We start from the raw sequence: 20,250 nt of genomic DNA on the forward strand, positions 1-20,250 counted from the left end.
AATTAATATTAGAATATTAAAGAATAATTTTTATAAAAATAAATGTGGTTATTTATTAATTTATATGATATCAAGTATATTTTTGAAAATATATTTTAATATAAATATATATCGCATTTGAGGTTGTTGTTGCGATTTTACGATTTTTAAAAATTTTAAACCGCATCCAAACTGCGAATAAGCGATTGTTAAAATCTAAATACACAACTAACCCGCGTTTCGCGATTATCCATAAAATACAGTTAGATTGCGAGCAGTTGAGCGGTTCATTGTACACCCCTAGGATTCAGTGATCAAGACCCTCGTTTTTAATAATATTTCAAAAAGTAATAAAAAACGATTTTTTTAGTGTATAGCTATAAACACATGTTAAATGCAAAATTTCATATGTTAAATTTATTTTAATTGGTGAATTTTTTATAAATACATGTGATTCACTATTATTAATCAATATGAATTAATTAAATTTAAATTAAATTAAAATTACTAAATTCCGCGTTTATCAAAAAATTAGTAAAAAAGTGTATATACAAAAGATAGCATACACACTTGATTTGTTTTTGACTTCATTTACTACTTACTATACTCTTGGCTTTTACTCCATAACTAACATATGTATTTGTTTGCCTGGTCATGGTGCTACTATTTTCCTATGAGTGGTAGCGGTAACAACTTACAACTCTCTCTCTCTCTCTCTGGTTATCTTCTCTTTCAATTTTAGGGTCTTGGGAAACTTAAGGAGGCAGCTACCAAGATGGGTAATTGCTTTGCTTCTTCTGCTTCTGCAAAAGTTGATGCTACCCACACCTCCCATCCTGGTAATCATTCCTCCCATCCATCCTCATTTATTTTTATATAAATTTCATTTTTTTTACAACACCACTTCTGTTTTCTTCAAAATTTATTTTTTGTAGTACTTGGGTTTTCAAATCCTTTGTTTTGGATTTAATATCTGAATATATCATTAAAGCACAGAGATATTTTGCAAGTTAATTTTACCCTGTAAAAAGGTTAGGTAGACTGCTGCAATATTGAGCTTCTTGCTTCAATATTCAGCCTCAAAGTTGTTATGTGTATATGACTAGAATTAATATCTGATATAGCTTTCACTAATACATCTTAAACATGAGTTTAATATAGATAAATTCTTGATGAGTTCATGTATTATGTGATAATTGCATTATGGTTTTTCAAGCTTTGTGGCCTTGTAGGTGCAAAAAGTTTAAATCTTTAGATATTTGACCAACTTGCTAGTACTATTTACCTTTCATATTCTAACCTTCTTTATTGAATTTTGTTGGCATTTTTTTTTGTTTATCAAAAGAGACTTTTTTAGCTAAATGTGTTTATTAGTTGATATTGTGAAGCTAATTTTTTTTTAAACAAATGGGCATGTCTCTTATCTTATTCAATGCTGTGCAGTATCTAATTTTTTAAGGGGTTAGATGGTTTGGGGGTTTCTGCGTGCTAATTGAATGTTTTCTGCTAGTCTTCAGTATTTGTATGTGGGCGCAGATAAACAATATAAATGACCTTGTTGTTGCATTCTGAAAATTCATAATTGTTAAAGGCCTACCAGTCTGTTTTAGATATTAATGAGGGAGTCTGTTATTTACTGCCTTCATTCTAACTGCTGTAGTGTCATCTAGTGACTGAAAATTTTCCGAGGTTCAGAGACAGACAGTAAGTTTAGAAATTAGGCCTGGTTTTCGGTTACAGGGTACAAAAGATTGTCTTGAATTAGTCATTGAAACCATCACTGGTACAGTTTTTCAGAGAGAAACATTTAAACATGACTGATATTTAATTTCTTGTACAAAGTTAATTGTAGAAATCAAGTGGCTGCTAACTTAGCCCTAGGATGTTTATGGTAGAATAGTGTCAGTGTAGTCATAAACTGGGGTCTGAGTTAAGTTACTGCATTTCATTGTTATTGTCGATGATGTGTTTTTAGCACTTGCATGCCTGTCTTGTGATAAGTATGATCAAAATAATTATTCTTTCCATCAATTAAAATTAAAGTAAACTGACATTGATTGAGTCATTGTTTTTAAGTGTCTAAGTAGTACCCTCTCTTCTGATAGTATTACATTTAATTGGTTAATATTTTTCCCATTCCAGCTTCTGAATCCTTAAAAACTGCCAGTAAAGCCACTCCTTCTTCAACTCGCTCTAATGTGACGATTCCATCGTACAGCTGGCGAAGCAGTGTTGAAAGCCTTCCAACTCCTAGATCTGAGAGTGAAATTTTGTCATCTCCCCACGTGAAAGCTTTTTCATTTAATGAATTGAGAAATGCAACCAAAAACTTCCGGCCTGACAGCCTTCTTGGTGAAGGTGGGTTTGGTTATGTCTTCAAAGGATGGATTGATCTACACTCTCTCTCTGCTGCAAAGCCTGGTTCTGGAATTGTCGTCGCTGTTAAGAAGCTTAAACCGGAAGGTTTTCAAGGCCACAAGGAGTGGTTGGTAAGTTTTCTTTTCTAAATATTCGTTTACTCTATTAATTATAGTTTTCTTGACCTTCTTTGCTGATAAACAATTGCACAATTTCTTACAGACAGAAGTTAACTATCTTGGGCAATTGCATCATCCAAATCTTGTTAAACTTATTGGATATTGTTCCGATGGTGATAATCGGCTTTTAGTATATGAGTTCTTGCCTAAGGGGAGCTTGGAAAATCATTTATTCAGAAGTAAGTTCGACAAGTTTACTAACTGTTGTTTATTTCATTTATCTTTAGATTATTTTTTGTGTGATATGCGCAGAAGATTCTTCTCTTGTTTATTCAAGTTTTTTTTAAACGAATCAAAAGAATATACTTTTTCACTTCTTCAGTTCTTCCCCTACCATCTTCTCTCTGGTGGTAAAAGATGACGTAACCATTTAAATTATTTTCAGAGGAGTGCAGCCGGGACACATCTTTTGTTTCTCTCGTGTACGGATTTGTATTTATACAAAAAAATAGTGTTTCACATGCAGTTTTCTAAAAGTTCACATTCACTTTAACCAAAGTTAGAAAGAGCGAGAGTAGCATGTGAGTATGGGACATCCTTTGCTCCTAGTTATGCTGTACACAGGACATGCTGTGCCTGCTACAGTTGAAGTCTTGCCTTCTTGTCTACCCATTTTCTCATGATATACGAATTGATCGGTGTCTGAAGTACACGGATAACTATATCTAGACTACTTCACCCTCCTATAATGTTCCACCTTTCCAAATTTAAGTGTCGTAATACACCGTCTTGTGGAATTGGCAATTTTATTATAATCTTTCTAGACTTTATATTTCGCAACATCTGCTATAAGTACAAAAACTACATTTTGTTTCCAGGAGGTGCCCAACCACTCTCTTGGGCTACAAGAATCAAAGTGGCTGTGGGTGCTGCAAGAGGTCTTTCTTTCCTTCATGATGCTAAAGAGCAAGTTATATACCGTGATTTTAAGGCTGCCAATATCCTCCTGGATGCGGTAATTGCAAACCTGATTTTGCCTTGGCATTATTAGGAATAAGATTTCTTGTATCTGCTATTTCAACTCCCTTTTAGTTTGCTGTAGTATAATATATAGTACTGATCACCACCATTTACATTTTGTTTATTATGCAGGAGTTCAATCCCAAGTTATCTGATTTTGGTTTGGCCAAGGCAGGACCAACTGGTGATAGGACTCATGTGTCCACTCAAGTGATGGGTACTCATGGCTATGCTGCACCTGAGTATGTTGCTACAGGTTTGTAGTCTAACAGTATTACATTAAGATTTGAATTTTAAACTGTAAAGATAATATAGAATGCGGTTTTCAATCATGCATTTTTTAAAGTTACCTTGGATAAACAGGTCGATTGACAGTAAAAAGTGATGTATACAGCTTTGGGGTAGTGATGCTTGAACTATTGTCTGGTCGTCGAGCCGTTGATAAGACAAAGACTGGTAGGGAACAAAATCTCGTGGACTGGGCAAAACCATATTTAGGTGATAAGAGGAAATTGTTTCGGATAATGGATATCAAGTTGGAGGGTCAGTACCCTCAAAAAGCAGCACTCCCTGCTGCTACCCTTGCTTTACAGTGTTTGAGTGTTGAGCCTAAAGCAAGGCCACGAATGTCAGAAGTTCTAGCGACACTAGAACAGATTCAAGCACCAAAAACTGCATCGAAGAACTCCCCTGCAGTGCATCAGAGGGTTAGCGATCCTGTTTGCAAGTCACCAATGAATCAACACCGTTCACCTATGAAATTAACACCCTCTGCCTCTCCCTTGCAACATCGCCGCCAATCTCCACGTGTACATAGACGTTGAGATGCATCATTTTGTCACCCATTCAAGCACCTGATGGTGATTTACTACCTGCTTGCTGCAAATCAGGTTAGAAACTGCAATACCAATTCACATGTGGCTGGAATGAAACGAGGCAGGGAAGGTTGTCAAATTTTGGGGAGCTTTGTTGTAAAATTATTGGATATTTATTCTGTACTCCCTATCTCTGCCATGTATATGATGTAGCTGTACACTTGTAATAATATTTGCCCACAATTTTACAGTCCTCTCTTGTTTTTACATAAGATATAGTCTCCAGTTTGCAACTAGGGAGACTGGAGGGAGTAATTGATGTTGTCAAATTAGTACAATGTATAATCGTTAATCACGCCCAAACACTTCAGTAGCTTGATAAATCCTTAAGATCTCTAAAACAGATGATTGAGACATCCCTAGAGCCTAGGCTAGCCAATGAAGTGGTCAAGGGAATTCCAGGGGAACAAAGACATATTCAGAACAAGGCGTCAACCCTTCTTACTAAAAAACTTACCCTGAATTTTACAGACATTTTGTGGTTGTTCCCGAGATGTAGTACCTCACTTGGTGCATATTGTGAAGCAAATCTGGGAACATACATTTGTTGATTAACCTGGACAGGGTTTTTGTTTAGTGTATGAATATAGAACACATCTCAATGCTCAGATTTTTCATTCCCATTTCTTGATCTCCAATTTTACATGCGGAAAGAATTAAACGAAATCTTGATTCTTACCACTAAAGGATATATCAATGCACAAAGGCTCTGGTATCAGCAAGGTTGGAAAATGTACTATTGTATAAGTAGTCTATACTTTTTTTTTTGATCCAACAAATAGCAAGTAAACACTTAAACATCACGTCTTTTAAAATGTGACGAGTGTTATGGACGTTCAGCAAGTGTGAGACAGTGTACGGGAAGGAACGGGGCAAATTCTTAAAACTGAGCTTTTGTCATGAGCCCTGGTTTATGGGGGCTATGTGAGTGTCCAACATGCCCGGCCTTTGTCAGTATGGAGAAGTATTAACAAATTATCGATGTTTTTATGCGTGCAATGGTTTTATGTTAGCGTGGCATATTTAATGGACTCTTAGGACTGCAGTCCATGCAATCCTTAAACTGCTTGAACACTTGAGCCGTATATAATAACAATGAAGGGCTTACTGAATATGCCTGTTTTTGGGAGAACTATCGCTATAATTATGGTATATTCTATACTAGTAAGTGCAAATGCAAGTCTCTAAACTCAAATTTACACGAAGCACGGCACAGACCTGAGACCTCCCGGTGCATGCACTGAAGATTTCAAGCGTTACATAGTTTTCAAATTAGTGCAATGATGCATGCCTCCCTCTCCCTTGACCCTATTTCATATATGCATTAACATTTTAAGGTTTTATGCCTAAAAACTAGCTGTGCATTCAGCATGCATAATGATTGCAAGGCTATATATGTGCATTAAGATTTGCAGTCTGCAAATATAAGACATGTGAATGCTAAATCTAATTTTAAAATAACCTTAAAAAGAGAAGTCTCTACTTAGGCAACAAGGTAACCTAGAGGGAGTAGACGATGTTCTCAAATTAGTATAATCACGGCCCCCTTAGAGTTCCCCCAAACATTTCAGTAGCTTGAGTATACTTGAAGCTCTAAATAGATGAGTGAGACATCTATAGAGCCCCAGCTAGCAAATGAAGTGGTCAAGGGAACTCCAAGGGAACAATGACATAGTCAGAACATAACTTCAACCCTTCTTACTCCAGCAAATTACCCTGTGAATTTGTACAGACATTTATGTGGTTGTTCCGGATATATAGTACCTCCCTTGCTGCATATTATGGGAACATACATGTTTTGATGAACCTGGACATGATTTTTGTTTAGGGTATGGATATATAGTACATATATGCCCAGATCTTTCACCCCATGAGAAAACAATAAAATGAATTTCTTGATGCTTACCACTACAGGATATACCAATGCATCACAAAGCTCACGTATCAGCAAAGGATAGAAAGTTACTAATGTAAAGCATCTATACTTCTTTCTTTTTTCTTTTTTCTTTTTTTTCTGTTTTTGTTTTTATGACGAGATTGTTTTTAGGTTATTAAATTTGTGATCCAGCTCATAGCAACTAGTACTTTAAAGTCATGTCAATCATGATCTTCTTAAACTAAAATTAATGAGCTAGGTCAAAACAACAAATACAGGATTTGTTAAATGGATAACAATGGCTTTAAGAAGTGAATATTAATCACCCATTACCTTGTGCAACAATTAGTAAGATGTTGGATACACACTGTATTACTAAAATGAAGATGTACCTCTGAAAAGTGTTACTTAATGAATGTAATGGCTAAAGGCTCAGGACCAAACTCTAATGTACTGTGATAGATCTGACAATGAGAAAGTAATTTTAGAACAGAGGATCAGAGTAGAATAAAGTTCAAGTACTAGTAGCAGAGTATATGCCATAATCCCAACAGCTTCACAATCATTCTCTTAAGTTAATCTACCATATGTTGTGACAGTAGATTGGCTCCTCCTGCGCGTAAAAATTGCTACATATATACGACTAAAACATGAAAATATATTCAACAGGAAAGGAAAATGAAACAAGTGAAATTATATAGACTTGCAACAGACGTCAACTCCGGGGGTCATTTGATCGAGACTGTATTACTCCTGCATGACTATATTAACTAGGGGTAAGTATGGGACCAGTTTGAAACTCATAACCATTCAAACAAAATTTAGTAGTTTTACATTTCACTTAACTATTATTGTAACCATAATTGTTACTTATATAAACAAATCATCCAAATTATAATGGTTCGGATTAGGCAGTTTCCGTTTAAACAGTTAATAAAAATATGTGCACATATATATTAGGTAAAAACTTTAAAAGCTAATAAATTATCAATTAAACAAGTTTATTATATAATAATTTGGATCTTTTAACTTAAATATTTAACATACAAGTGTACTTTACATAATATGAATTCAACTACTTATAAATATCAATAATTCATGTAATATATATATCTCAAAATATATAATATAATATTTTAATATATTCGGGTGGTTTGGATAAAACGGCCGGTATAAAATACAAATCCAACCCAAACTGTTATTTTTCTGGTTTTGAAAAAATAAAACCATAACCAATCCAAACCGTCATAAAATCATAAAATTTAGGTATATAAAATTTGAAACGGTTGATTTGAATGGTTATGAAAATTTTTGCTCGCCCTTAATATTAACTTACGGACATGTAGAGGGTTCCAATCCAAGTCGCATGTCAGTAACCAAAACAAATTCTTACGTATAAGCAGCCAATAAATTAGCTAGTACGAGGCCTTGCGGGAGGAGTAAAAACAAATTCGTGCAGACCTATAGAATTGGTTCAAGTTAAACAATATTATAATAATGGGAAATTATGGGTTTGGCGCGCCCAACACACTACATATATTGCTTTACCAAAACCACTGGTTTTTTTGAGTGAGTTTACTTGGTTCCTTTAAAAAAGTCTTATCTTTTTGCAACCATTCCATTTCATACAGTTTAACAGAAAAGTGTTTTGTTACTAGATAGCCATTTTGAATAATTCAAAATTGGTTTTGCTAGTGAAAATTCCCGGTTCTATCCCCAAATTGCAATCATAATTTAGTAAACCATAGAAGTAAGACTTAAATTAATGATATAAGAGGGTAAATATTCACTTGTTGATCAATGGTTATTCAAATCCTGTTACACAGGAGGACTTTCAATGGAGCACCTTCCATGTTAAAAAACCCTTGTCTAAATAATTTAATGACATCTATGATACTTTTAGAAAATATGTAAAAAAATTTGCACTCTAATCTTGTATCCACCTAGCAAAAATTACAAAATATTGAAATATATTCCAAATCCTTTAGCTAAAATTTTACATTATAACTATCTATTTTAATATATCGTAGGACTATGGGTTTAAGATTTGTTAATGATTTAAAATTGAAAAATATAGTATATGTGATAAGTAAACTTAAAAGTGATTAGGTGTTTGAATTTACTTATATGATTATAATTTGTTAAAATAAAAATGACTTTTTTAATAAAAATATTATACTTTTTTAGTTTATTTTAAATTTAATTTAGAATATGTTGATATTAAAAATAAAAACATTTTATTCTTTATTTTTTGAAATTATAAATATACAAATATATATATATATATAATTTTAATTCAAAAAATTCGAAAAATATCGATTTTATTACATTTTCAAATATTTTGAAAGTACGTGAAAAAAAATCAAACTTCCTATACATTGGAACAAAAGGTTAATTATTTAATAATATAATTTTAAAAGCTTGCTGGTCCTTTAGGTTAACAACCCTGATGTTAAAACAAACATAATATTAATAGAAGGTTATTTTTGTAAATACACGAAAAATATCATTCAACATTTGTATGAAAAAGTGATATAACTTAAGGTAAGATTCCAGAGGTTAACCTCTTTTTTCTAATTTTAAACCAAAAATATGAATTATAAATTCAAGTATAACAATTGAAAAATAAATAAGCACTTAAAGCAAATGGGAAACTAACCTCAATATTCAAGTTGTTAACGATAAACTATGCAATGACCAATTTGTGGATGGTTACCTAAAAAGCCACCATCCCTGTAATTGGGCTTATAAACTCAAAACTATCAAAATTTATTGATACCAAGCCCCCACTATAATAATCTTAAAAACATCTATAATAATAGGATTTTTTTAGTAGTATATGCGTTGAAAAACAAGAAATTATTATTTAAATTAGTTAAAAAATAAAGGAAGTATAAGTTTTCGTGATTTGAAGTGTTTTAATCAGGCTCTCCTAGCTCAGTATATATTTCGATTTAGCGAGGACAATAATTTTTTATCAAAACATTTTATTAAACGCGCGATACTATAAGCACTCAGATTTTATTTATGTCTGAATTAAACGGGAGAAGTATACGTGGAGCGAAATCATAACTTATTGAGGAACTAGAGTAGAATGTTCGGAATAACATTCGAGTGTGGGACGAAAATTGACCGCTAGAAAATTGACTTTTTTATAAAAATATTATACATTTTTAGTTTATTTTAAATTTAATTTAAAATATGTTGATATTAAAAATAAATACATTTTATTCTGTGTTTTTTGAAATTATAAATATACAAATAAATAAATAAATATATATATATAATTTTAATTCAAAAAATTCGAAAAATATCGATTTTATTACATTTTCTAATATTTTGAAAGTACGTGAAAAAAATCAAACTTCCTATACATTGGAACAAAAAGTTAATTATTTAATAATATAATTTTAAAAGCTTGGTGGCCCTTTAGGTAACAACCCTATGTTAAAACAAACATAATATTAGTAGAAGGTTATTTTTGTAAATACACGAAAAATATCATTCAACATTTGTATGAAAAAGTGATATAACCTAAGGTAAGATTCCAGAGGTTAACCTCTTTTTTCTAATTTTAAATCAAAAATATGAATTATAAATTCAAGTATAACAATTGAAAAATAAATAAGCACTTAAAGCAAATGGGAAACTAACCTCAATATTCAAGTTATTAACAATAACATTCAAGTTATTAACGATAAACTATACAATGACCGATTTGTGAATGGTTACTTAAAAAGCCACCACCCCTATAATTGGGCTTATAAACTCAAAACTCTCAAAATTTATTGATACAAGCCCCCACTATAATAATCTTAAAAACATCTATAATAATAGGATTTTTTTAGTAGTATATGCGTTGAAAAACAAGAAATTATTATTTAAATTAGTCAAAAAATAAAGGAAGTATGAGTTTTCGTGATTTGAAGTGTTTTAATCAGGCTCTCCTAGCTCAGTATAAATTTCGATTTAGCGAGGACAATAATTTTTTGTCAAAACATTTTATTAAACGCGCGATACTATAAGCACTCAGATTTTATTTATGTCTGAGTTAAACGTGGAGAAGTATACGTGGAGCGAAATCATAACTTATTGAGGAACTAGAGTAGAATGTTCGGAATAACATTCGAGTGTGGGACGAAAATTGACCGCTAGAAATTGTCTTTTTTATAAAAATATTATACTTTTTTAGTTTATTTTAAATTTAATTTAGAATATGTTGATATTAAAAATAAATACATTTTATTCTTTGTTTTTTAAAATTATAAATATACAAATATATATATAATTTTAATTCAAAAAATTTGAAAAATATCGATTTTATTACATTTTCAAATATTTTGAAAGTACGTGAAAAAAATCAAACTTCCTATACATTGGAACAAAAAGTTAATTATTTAATAATATAATTTTAAAAGCTTGCTGGCCCTTTAGGTAACAACCCTGATGTTAAAACAAACATAATATTAGTTAAAGGTTATTTTTGTAAATATACGAAAAATATCATTCAACATTTGTATGAAAAAGTGATATAACCTAAGGTAAGATTCCAGAGGTTAACCTCTTTTTTCTAATTTTAAATCAAAAATATGAATTATAAATTCAAGTATAACAATTGAAAAATAAATAAGCACTTAAAGCCAATGGGAAACTAACCTCAATATTCAAGTTATTAACAATAACTTTCAAGTTATTAACGATAAACTATGCAATGACCAATATGTGAATGGTTACCTAAATAGCCACCACCCATGTAACTGGGCTTATAAACTCAAAACTCTCAAAATTTATTGATACCAAACCCCCACTATAATAATCTTAAAAACATCTATAATAATAGGATTTTTTTAGTAGTATATGCGTTGAAAAACAATAAATTATTATTTAAATTAGTCAAAAAATAAAGGAAGTATGAGTTTTCGTGATTTGAAGTGTTTTAATCAGGCTCTCCTAACTCAGTATAAATTTCGATTTAGCGAGGACAATAATTTTTTGTCAAAACATTTTATTAAACGCGCGATACTATAAGCACTCAGATTTTATTTATGTCTGAGTTAAACGTGGAGAAGTATACGTGGAGCGAAATCATAACTTATTGAGGAACTAGAGTAGAATGTTCGGAATAACATTCGACTGTGGGACGAAAATTGACCGCTAGATAATGGTGTTCGCCGTTGTCCATCACCAAATGTGAATAGTGACCCAAATTTGTATGGGATGATTTAATTCATCTTCAAAATGAATGTTGCGATTTTCAAAAATTCGAGAAATCTTTATGGAAAAAGATCAATTACAAACTTCTGCATACTCTTAGGCATATCACGACATAAAAAGCTACTCAGAATTTAATCAGTGACATATTTTTGCACACTCTTAGGCATATTATAACTTTAAAGTGTTTACAGATTCTATCAGTTAAGCACTCGCAACAAGAAAGCAATTCACGCACCATTTTCGCAGCGAAAGTTGTAGAACTCACGATCCTTGAAATGGATACGTAAAATCGCCATTTCCCCCCTCGCCAACAACGTGAATATTAGAGGTTTTTTATTGATATGATTATTGACAAACATCTTGACATGTGAGTTTTTAAATAAAAATGAGGGAGAGATTGTTTGTAATGAAATCCAATTTTTTTAGAGTGAATTCTAATTTCAATATTCAAGTTTGCTTAAGGTGGTGTATAAATTGTTTACTGGAAATGGTGATAACTCACGTACTTATGGAGACCACACGGACATGGTTGATATGGTTGTTATGGGTTGTGTATGTTAGGATGGTTACGTTATTGTTTGGCTATAGTTCGTATTTACGCTGTTTCGATACCTTTTTTTCTTGTTTTTCTTTTATTCTGTAGTTAAAGGCTACTTGTTTGATAACTTCTAAGTGCGGAGCTGCTCCCTCGATCCTGCGCCCGGATCCTTGCTGCAGTTGTGGTGTAGCTGTTGTGCGGTTTTTGCAAAACAACACCGGAAGGGAGTTTGAGTCCCGCGACGCCTTCGGTGTGAGAGTAAGAACTCGATTTGGGAAGATGAAGATAGATAGCAATGCAAGGTGGTTGTGTATATATGAGAGTGTATAAGAGTGATTAACCCCAAAACCTCTTCTTCTTGAGCTATTCATAGCCCAACGGTAGGATTTATGGGTTGGTACATTTAACTCGTAGTCGTTGGTTCTGGGAGAGGAGGATACCTAGCTGGGGTGGATGCCTTACACGTGTCAGGATGGGAATGGCTGAGAAATGTTTTAAGTATCCTCTGACACGTGCCCTGATTATTCTCATGATTAATCAATGACAGATGTCTTAATCACGCGTTTGGACACGTGTCGTACGTGCTAGGGCTCTCAAGGATTGGGTCATTGGGAACCATTAGTCCGGACTAGGGGTAAGCGGGGCTGGATGGAGTCAGGAGTCTGGTCCTAGTCCTTCTAGGAGCCATATGTACTATCATTCCCCCAATCCCTTATGCAGATTTTCTGGATGGGGGAGTAAGGTGAATAGTATTTGGAGTATGTTGCTTTTATGACAAATTTGAGCTTTGCTTTCCCCCCAGTCCGGGTTGTGCTGAAATAGACCAATCTGGACTAGTTGGACATATATTGCGTTTTAGAGAAATTTGAGTTTTGCTTGCCCCCAATCCGGGTTGTGTTGGAGTAGACCAATCCGGACTAGTTGGACATAGAGTAGTTTGCTTTTAGAAGAAATTTGAGTTTTGCTTGCCCCCAGTTCGGATTGTTTTGAGGTAGGCCAAACCGGATTAGTTAGATATGGAGTAGTTTGCTTTTAGAAGAAATTTGAGCTTTGCTTGCCCCGAGTTCGGATTGTCTTGAGGTAGACCAAACCAGACTAGTTGGACATGAGTAGTTTGCTTTTAAAAAAAAATTGAGCTTTTCTTGCCCCCCATCCGGATTGTCTTGAGGTAGACCAAACTGGACTCGTTGGACATGGAGTAGATTGTGTTGTGAAGAAATTTGAGCTTTGCTTGCCCCTAGTCCGGGTTGTATTGGAGTAGATCTATCCGTACTAGTTGGACATAAACTAGTTCACTTTTAGGAGAAATTTGAGTTTTTCTTGCCCCCAGTCTGGATTGTCTTGAGGTAGACCAAACCGGACTCGTTGGACATGGAGTAGATTATGTTTTGGAGAAATTTGAGCTTTCCTTGCCCCCAGTACAGTTGTGTTGGAATAGATCAATCCGGACTAGTTGGACATCGAGTAGTTTGCTTTTAGGAGAAATTTGAGTTTTGCTTGCCCCTAGTCGGGATTATCTTCAGGTACGCTGTTAGGCACAAAACACGCGCTAATATTCACGCAAATATACGCGTTCGCAAGTAATATAAAATACTTTCTAGTTCGTTCCCACAGAGACTCAGACTAATTATGTTCAATTAATACTTACTCACCAATGTATGATTACTTCTCAATGTAAAGACAATAACACTTAGATTGATTAACTAATTATTAACTATAATTAACTGCGAGAATTAAACACTTAATTGACTCTTGAATTAACAATATTAAACACATATGAGATCATAACTTCATTACTACTTCCTTCAATAGTTATTGTTATTACCCCTAGCATGTAACAGTGATGATATTAATCGAACAACACGAAACTGATAAAAGCCAACTTTCGTTGTACTATTACCATTCTACCAAACATCCACAAAAGAGATAGAAGCTGAATAGGCACCAATTATGTTGAGATCCTATATGTCTATAGAATTTGACAACATAACGGTTTAAGCACAAGTTATTCCTTATGATTACACAGGGCAAGTAAAATGGTTAGAGTTACCCACTAATCATGCATACACATACATGAACCTATGCTAGTATGGCAAGTTCTAAACCTCAAGATCCACTGTCGCTTCACAAGAGATCAATACCCTATCTTATATGTTCGCGATGCACATAAGACGAATAAGCGTAACCTATGCTAGATATCATACAATCAATACACACTAAGATATTAAACAACTAACTAAAGAATTCCATAGTAAATCCGTTACGATCCCATGATCACGATTAGCCCATGATAGAACTCATCGTCACCATGGGTTCATATGAAAACATGATAATAACACACAAGAATACCTAATAAAAATACTTATTAAAACCAGAGTACGTCACAAGAGTAATAAGGTTCAAAGTAAAAAAAACTAGCATCCACTGATACAACGAATAAAAGAATCACAAGAAAACATATGCTTTCTCTTCTTCGTTGCGATGTGCTAAAACGGTCTTCTTCCTTCTCTCCTTGCTCCTTGATTGATACCACAATTCGTATGTGAAACGTCTCTGAAAACTACTTATATAGAAGCCCCACAAGACCCAGCCATCTCAGAAGTCAGAAGTCCAACAAAAATAGAACTCTAAAAATCAGTATTTAATTTTATGCCCCTGAGCGGCCGGCCAGCAATCCTGAGCGGGCGCCCAGCTTCCTGAGCGGGCGCCCAACCAGGCTGAGAAGGCGCCCAACACCTTATTGGAAAAATGCTTATTTTGCTCCCGTTTTCTGCTGCGTTCTGCTCCTAACTTCCCACTTGCAATGCCAAGCACTCCCTTAGGCTTATTCCTGATGAAATCTCCCCTCAAACACAAGTAATACCCTGAAATACACAAACACTAGAAAAACGCATCAAATATACAAAATACTTGATTTCAAGACATCAATTCAAGCCATTATAAGACGTTATAAGTGGTATAAAATGCCACTTATCGCACCCCCAAACTTAAATCGATGCTTGTCCTCAAGCGTCACAGACTCAAAAACAAAACAAAAACATGCATGAATGCAATCTACATGAAATGCAGCGATCCCCCCTCATAATGACTAAACCAACCAACTCATAACATCTCAACAAATGCAATTAGGAGAATGAAGATCAATCAAATCATGCAAACTAACATACTACCAGAAACATGGTGTGTGCGGATGCTTAACAGATATGCTTCGAAACTAGATCAATTATCATAACTCGACTATCCTCAAGGCAATAACATGATTATACGAAGAATAAATTCTAGGCACAAAATGACTTATAACACTTCAAGATCACTAGAGCTTATTACAGAATCACGCTTTTTATATAACACAACAACAAATGCTTATTTGACCGTGCAACGAGTGAGGTCCACAAAAGACTTATGCAATGACATCCATTTAGCGAGCGTTAGGTTAGCGGATCCCATACCATAAAAGCCTTAGGTCACTAGGCACAAAGTCCCCTAAGAACTTAATAACTCGAATACCAAAGAGCCCACTCGTGATCAATTATGCATTAACTCTTTATTTTTTCTTTTCTTCTTTTTTTTTTCTTTTTTTTTCTCTTTTTTTTTCTATTTTTTTCAAATTTCTGAGCAAGTGCGTTTCGCTCCATCTTGCTCAACCCTAGACTACTCACATAAAAATACGAGCCGGCTACTAGCCATTTGACGCCTAGCCACAATTAGCAATGAATTCCAATTTTTACTCCATTTTTTTCCTTTTCATGCCTTTTATCATTAAGAACCTATCATAAATTCTAAGCATAATCAATATATTAACCTCAAAAACCATCAAACCATGACAACAATCTAGTCCTTAAGCATACTCTAAGACTTAGTGAAAATACAAGTGTTTCTAGCATGCATGTCAACCTACAAGACTCAATATCACTCTAACACTATCACTACACTCGCATCAATATCACAAATCAATCGGTAAAGCAACGCAAAAGGGATCATGGTATATGAATGAGCTAAATGTCATGATAAATAAAGCTATAAAATAAAAAAAACTATATGGCAAAAATATGCAATTATATGAACTAAACTATCATGAATATGCAACTACATGACACACACACAAAAATATTTCTTAACTACCACCCCCAAACTTAAAATCTTCACTGTCCCCAGTGAAGGTAGTAGAAAGGAACACAGGATATACCTACTCGGAGAAATCATCATCATCACCCCCCAGAGGGTGGAGTATCAGGAGGCGGATAAGCAGAGTCCTCACCAAAAACGGGCCACTGGATGTCAGCTCCAAGGCCTCTGAAAGCAGTCCCAAGTGCAAGGGTGAGCTCCTGAGCGAACCTAGTCTGCGACTCATACATCACATCCATCCTCCTTGACAGCCTCCTATACTGGGAATCATCCATCCCAGCACCCTCCTGAGCTATAGAAGAGCTTGCTTCATCTCAACCCGGCCTAGCCATGGTAGCACCAGCTGCTGAACATCCTCTTGGAAGAAGATAACCCAACCCATACTCCTCGGGCTCTCCACCCGTCCACTCCTGCATCGCATTCAGAGTCGCTGAATCAATAGGAGCGGCCGGCATCTGCAACTGCTCGTGAGAAGACCAATGAACTCCCACAGCTCGGCATAGCTTCGTAACAGTAGATGCATAAGGGATGTTCATGTGCTTTGCTCCCCTCAAAAACTTCAGAATCCCTTGGTAGATGAACTCACCAAGGTCCAAATAATACTCCTCATTCAAGATCCCCCATAACAACCTTGCTCGCTCAACTGTAACCTCATGTGCATGTGATGTAGGCAAAATATTAGCACAAATAAAGGCATTCCATGCACGGGCATACCTATTCATCGCAATCGCTGGAAAAGAACGATACTCGTTAGTTCCCGTCTTGAACTTCCAAACCGTGCCCGGCTGACAGAGAGTAGCACAAATCAAATCCAAATCAAAGTCCCCGGAGGTCTTCTCATTCCAATTTCTCCTCAGTGGGCTTCCGCTGTCGCTGTCCAATCACACGATGAATCTCCGCGGCCTGATAATCAACTGTAAGCCCACGAACAACAGTAAACCCATTCTTTTCAGCCTTTGCGTTCGCATAAAACTCGCGAACCACGCTCATCAGAACCACCTCCGGCGACTCACAAAAAGAAATCAACCCCTTTTCAGCAATCATCGGCAACAACTCACCATCCCTCCCCGATGGTAAGAATCCTCTCTCCTTCAAAATCGGTTTAGCCAGAAGCCTAGTGTAATCCTTCTCAACAGCCCTATCAAATAAATGAGGTCTCGCAGCAGTTTCCCTTGAAGAATCAGCAGTAGGAACAATGTTACTGCTATCAATAGTTCGAGATCTCTTGGGTGCCATTGAAACTGAGAAAAAGTGTTTAAGAGTTGTGTTTTGAGTGTAGGAGAGAGTTTTAAAGTTGAAAGTATATGGGAGTGTATATGGAGGAGTTGTATGTATATATAGGGTAGGAATTAGGGTTAAAAGTTGAATAGGAGTGGGGTTGTGAGGAAAAAAATGTGGGTTATGGGAAAAGAAATCGTGGGTTGTGGGTTGTATTTTTGTTTTTGAATTTTTAGAAGGCAAAATTTTTTTCCAACAGTAGGGGGCTGAGCGGCCGCTCAGCAAAGCTGCGCGGGCGCCCAGCATCCTGAGCGGCCGCCCAGCAAAGCTGAGTGGGCGCCAGAGGGTTTCTGGAAAATATTTTTTCTTGCCCAATTTTTCTGATTTTTTTTTGGTTTTGGATAGATTACTAACTTCTAAGGGTTCCTATAGTCATAAATCTTGGGTTGCCTCCCAAAAAGCGCTTCTTTTACGTCATTAGCTTGGCGTAGAGTACCTTGCTCAAGTTGACAATAAGACGGCACTAACCACTTGCCGGTTTGCTGTGTCCCCATAGTAATGCTTCAATCGCTGACCATTAACCTTGAATGCTTGGCCCAGATCATTCTCAAAAATCTCCACCGCTCCATGTGGAAACACAATTTTGACAATAAAAGGTCCAGACCACCTTGATTTCAACTTTCCAGGAAAAAGTCGGAGACGAGTGTTGAATAAAAGAACTTGTTGCCCTGACACGAATGACTTAGGAGATAGCTTCCTGTCGTGCCACCTTTTCACTTTTTCCTTGTACATTTTGTTGTTCTCGTACGCTTGGAGTCGAAATTCATCAAGTTCATTTAACTGAAGCATTCGCTTCTTCCCAGCTGCATCTAGATCAAGGTTTAACTTCTTCAACGCCCAATAAGCCTTATGCTCAAGCTCCGCAGGTAAATGACATCCCTTACCATAAAAAAGTTGAAACGGGGACATCCCAAGTGGAGTCTTGTATGCTGTTCTATAAGCCCAAACAGCTTCATCGAGCTTTAAAGACTAGTCCTTCCTTGAAGGACAAACAACTTTCTCTAGAATGCGCTTGATCTCTCTATTAGACACTTCAGCTTGACCATTCATTTGTGGATGATAGGCAGTGGCAATACGATGATTCACATTATAACGCTTCATCATAGAAGTGAACTTACGCTTGCAGAAATGCGACCCCTCATCACTTATGATTACTCGTGGCTTTCCAAACCTTGTGAAAATCTGCTTATGAAGCAAATTCAACACTACCTTTGCATCATTCATCGGTAGAGCCTTGACTTCTACCCATTTTGAGACATAATCGACTGCCAGCAAGATGTACTGATTATTACAGGACGAGACAAATGGTCCCATAAAATTGATTCCCCAAACATCAAAGACCTCGACTTCAAGCATCACATTTAATGGCATCTCATCCTTCCTCGTAAGATTCCCCACTCTTTGGCAACGATCACACCTTAAAACGAACTGATGTGCATCCTTAAACAAAGTAGGCCAGAAAAAACCTGCTTGCAGAATACGAGCTGCTGTCTTTTTACCACCATAATGTCCACCATAAACTGTGGAATGGCAGTCTCGTAATATCCTCTCCGTCTCACAGAATAGGATACATCTCCTAATGATCTGGTCAGCTCCCTGTCTAAACAAATATGGTTCATCCCACATGTACCACTTCACCTCATGCAGAAACTTCTTCTTTTGAGCTGTATTCATATTAAGAGGCATTATATTACTGACAAGATAATTCACAATATCTGTGAACCATGGCTCTTCCTCCTGAACTGCGAACAACTGCTCATCCGGAAAAGATTCGTTGATCAATGTCTTATCATGTGAAGTAGAATCGGGATTTTCCAATCTAGAGAGATGGTCAACTACTTGATTCTCAGTACCTTTTCGATCCTTGATCTCCAACTCAAATTCCTGTAGCAAGAGCACCCAACGAATAAGTCTAGGCTTCGAATCCTTCTTTGAGACCAAATAGCGAATGGCAGCATGATCAGTGAATACTGTCACCTTTGTCCCAAGCAGATACGATCGAAATTTTTCGAAACCAAAGACTATAGCCAAGAGCTCCTTCTCAATAGTAGTGTAGTTCATTTGAGCTCCATTTAGAGTCTTACTAGCATAGTAGACCACATGAAAAAGATTATTCTTGCGCTACCCAAGAACTGCTCCCACCGCATAATCACTCGCATCACACATCATCTCAAAAGGTTCTGTTCAATCAGGTGCCGTAATAACTGGTGCAGTTATCAAACTCTTCTTGAGAGTCTCGAATGCCGCCAAACATTCATCATCAAATTTGAAAGGCACATCTTTTTCGAGCAAGTTGCACAATGGCTTAGATATCTTTGAGAAGTCCTTGATGAAACGCCGATAAAAACCCGCATGGCCAAGAAAGCTACGGATTCCTTTCACAGAAATAGGTGGTGGAAGATTTTCAATGACTTCTACCTTGGCTTTGTCCACCTTAAGACCCTTGCTAGAGACTTTATGCCCAAGAATAATGCCTTCACGCACCATAAAGTGACATTTTTCCCAATTGAGCACCAAATTAGTTTCCACACATCTTTTGAGCACCGCACGCAGATTATTCAAACATTCATCATACGAATGTCCAAAGACGGAGAAGTCGTCCATGAACACTTCGACATTGTTTCCAATCATATCAGAGAATATAGCCATCATACATCTCTGAAAAGTGGTCGGTGTACCACATAAGCCAAACGATACTCTGTGAAAAGCAAACGTACCGAATGGACAAGTGAAGGTAGTCTTTTCTTGATCTTCTGGTGCAATGTAAATCTGATTATACCCCGAATAGCCATCCAGAAGACAATAATACTCATGACCAGCCAACCTATCAAACATCTGATCAATAAATGGAAGAGGGAAGTGATCCTA

General features: G+C 35.7%; 1 protein-coding gene across 1 annotated transcript; it reads left to right on the top strand.

The window, feature by feature from the left end:
• The first annotated feature begins 604 nt into the window (after positions 1 to 604).
• Positions 605 to 4,545, top strand: LOC141677777 (putative serine/threonine-protein kinase PBL3). Its single transcript, XM_074483842.1, has 6 exons — positions 605 to 818; positions 2,122 to 2,468; positions 2,560 to 2,695; positions 3,335 to 3,471; positions 3,609 to 3,732; positions 3,840 to 4,545. The coding sequence occupies exons 1-6, from the start codon at positions 755 to 757 to the stop codon at positions 4,298 to 4,300; spliced, it is 1,269 nt and encodes a 422-aa protein (XP_074339943.1). The 5' UTR covers positions 605 to 754; the 3' UTR covers positions 4,301 to 4,545.
• Positions 4,546 to 20,250: the final 15,705 nt, after the last annotated feature.

This window comes from Apium graveolens, chromosome 8 (assembly GCF_009905375.1).
Source record: "Apium graveolens cultivar Ventura chromosome 8, ASM990537v1, whole genome shotgun sequence".
In the NCBI taxonomy this organism is placed as follows: Eukaryota; Viridiplantae; Streptophyta; class Magnoliopsida; order Apiales; family Apiaceae; genus Apium; species Apium graveolens.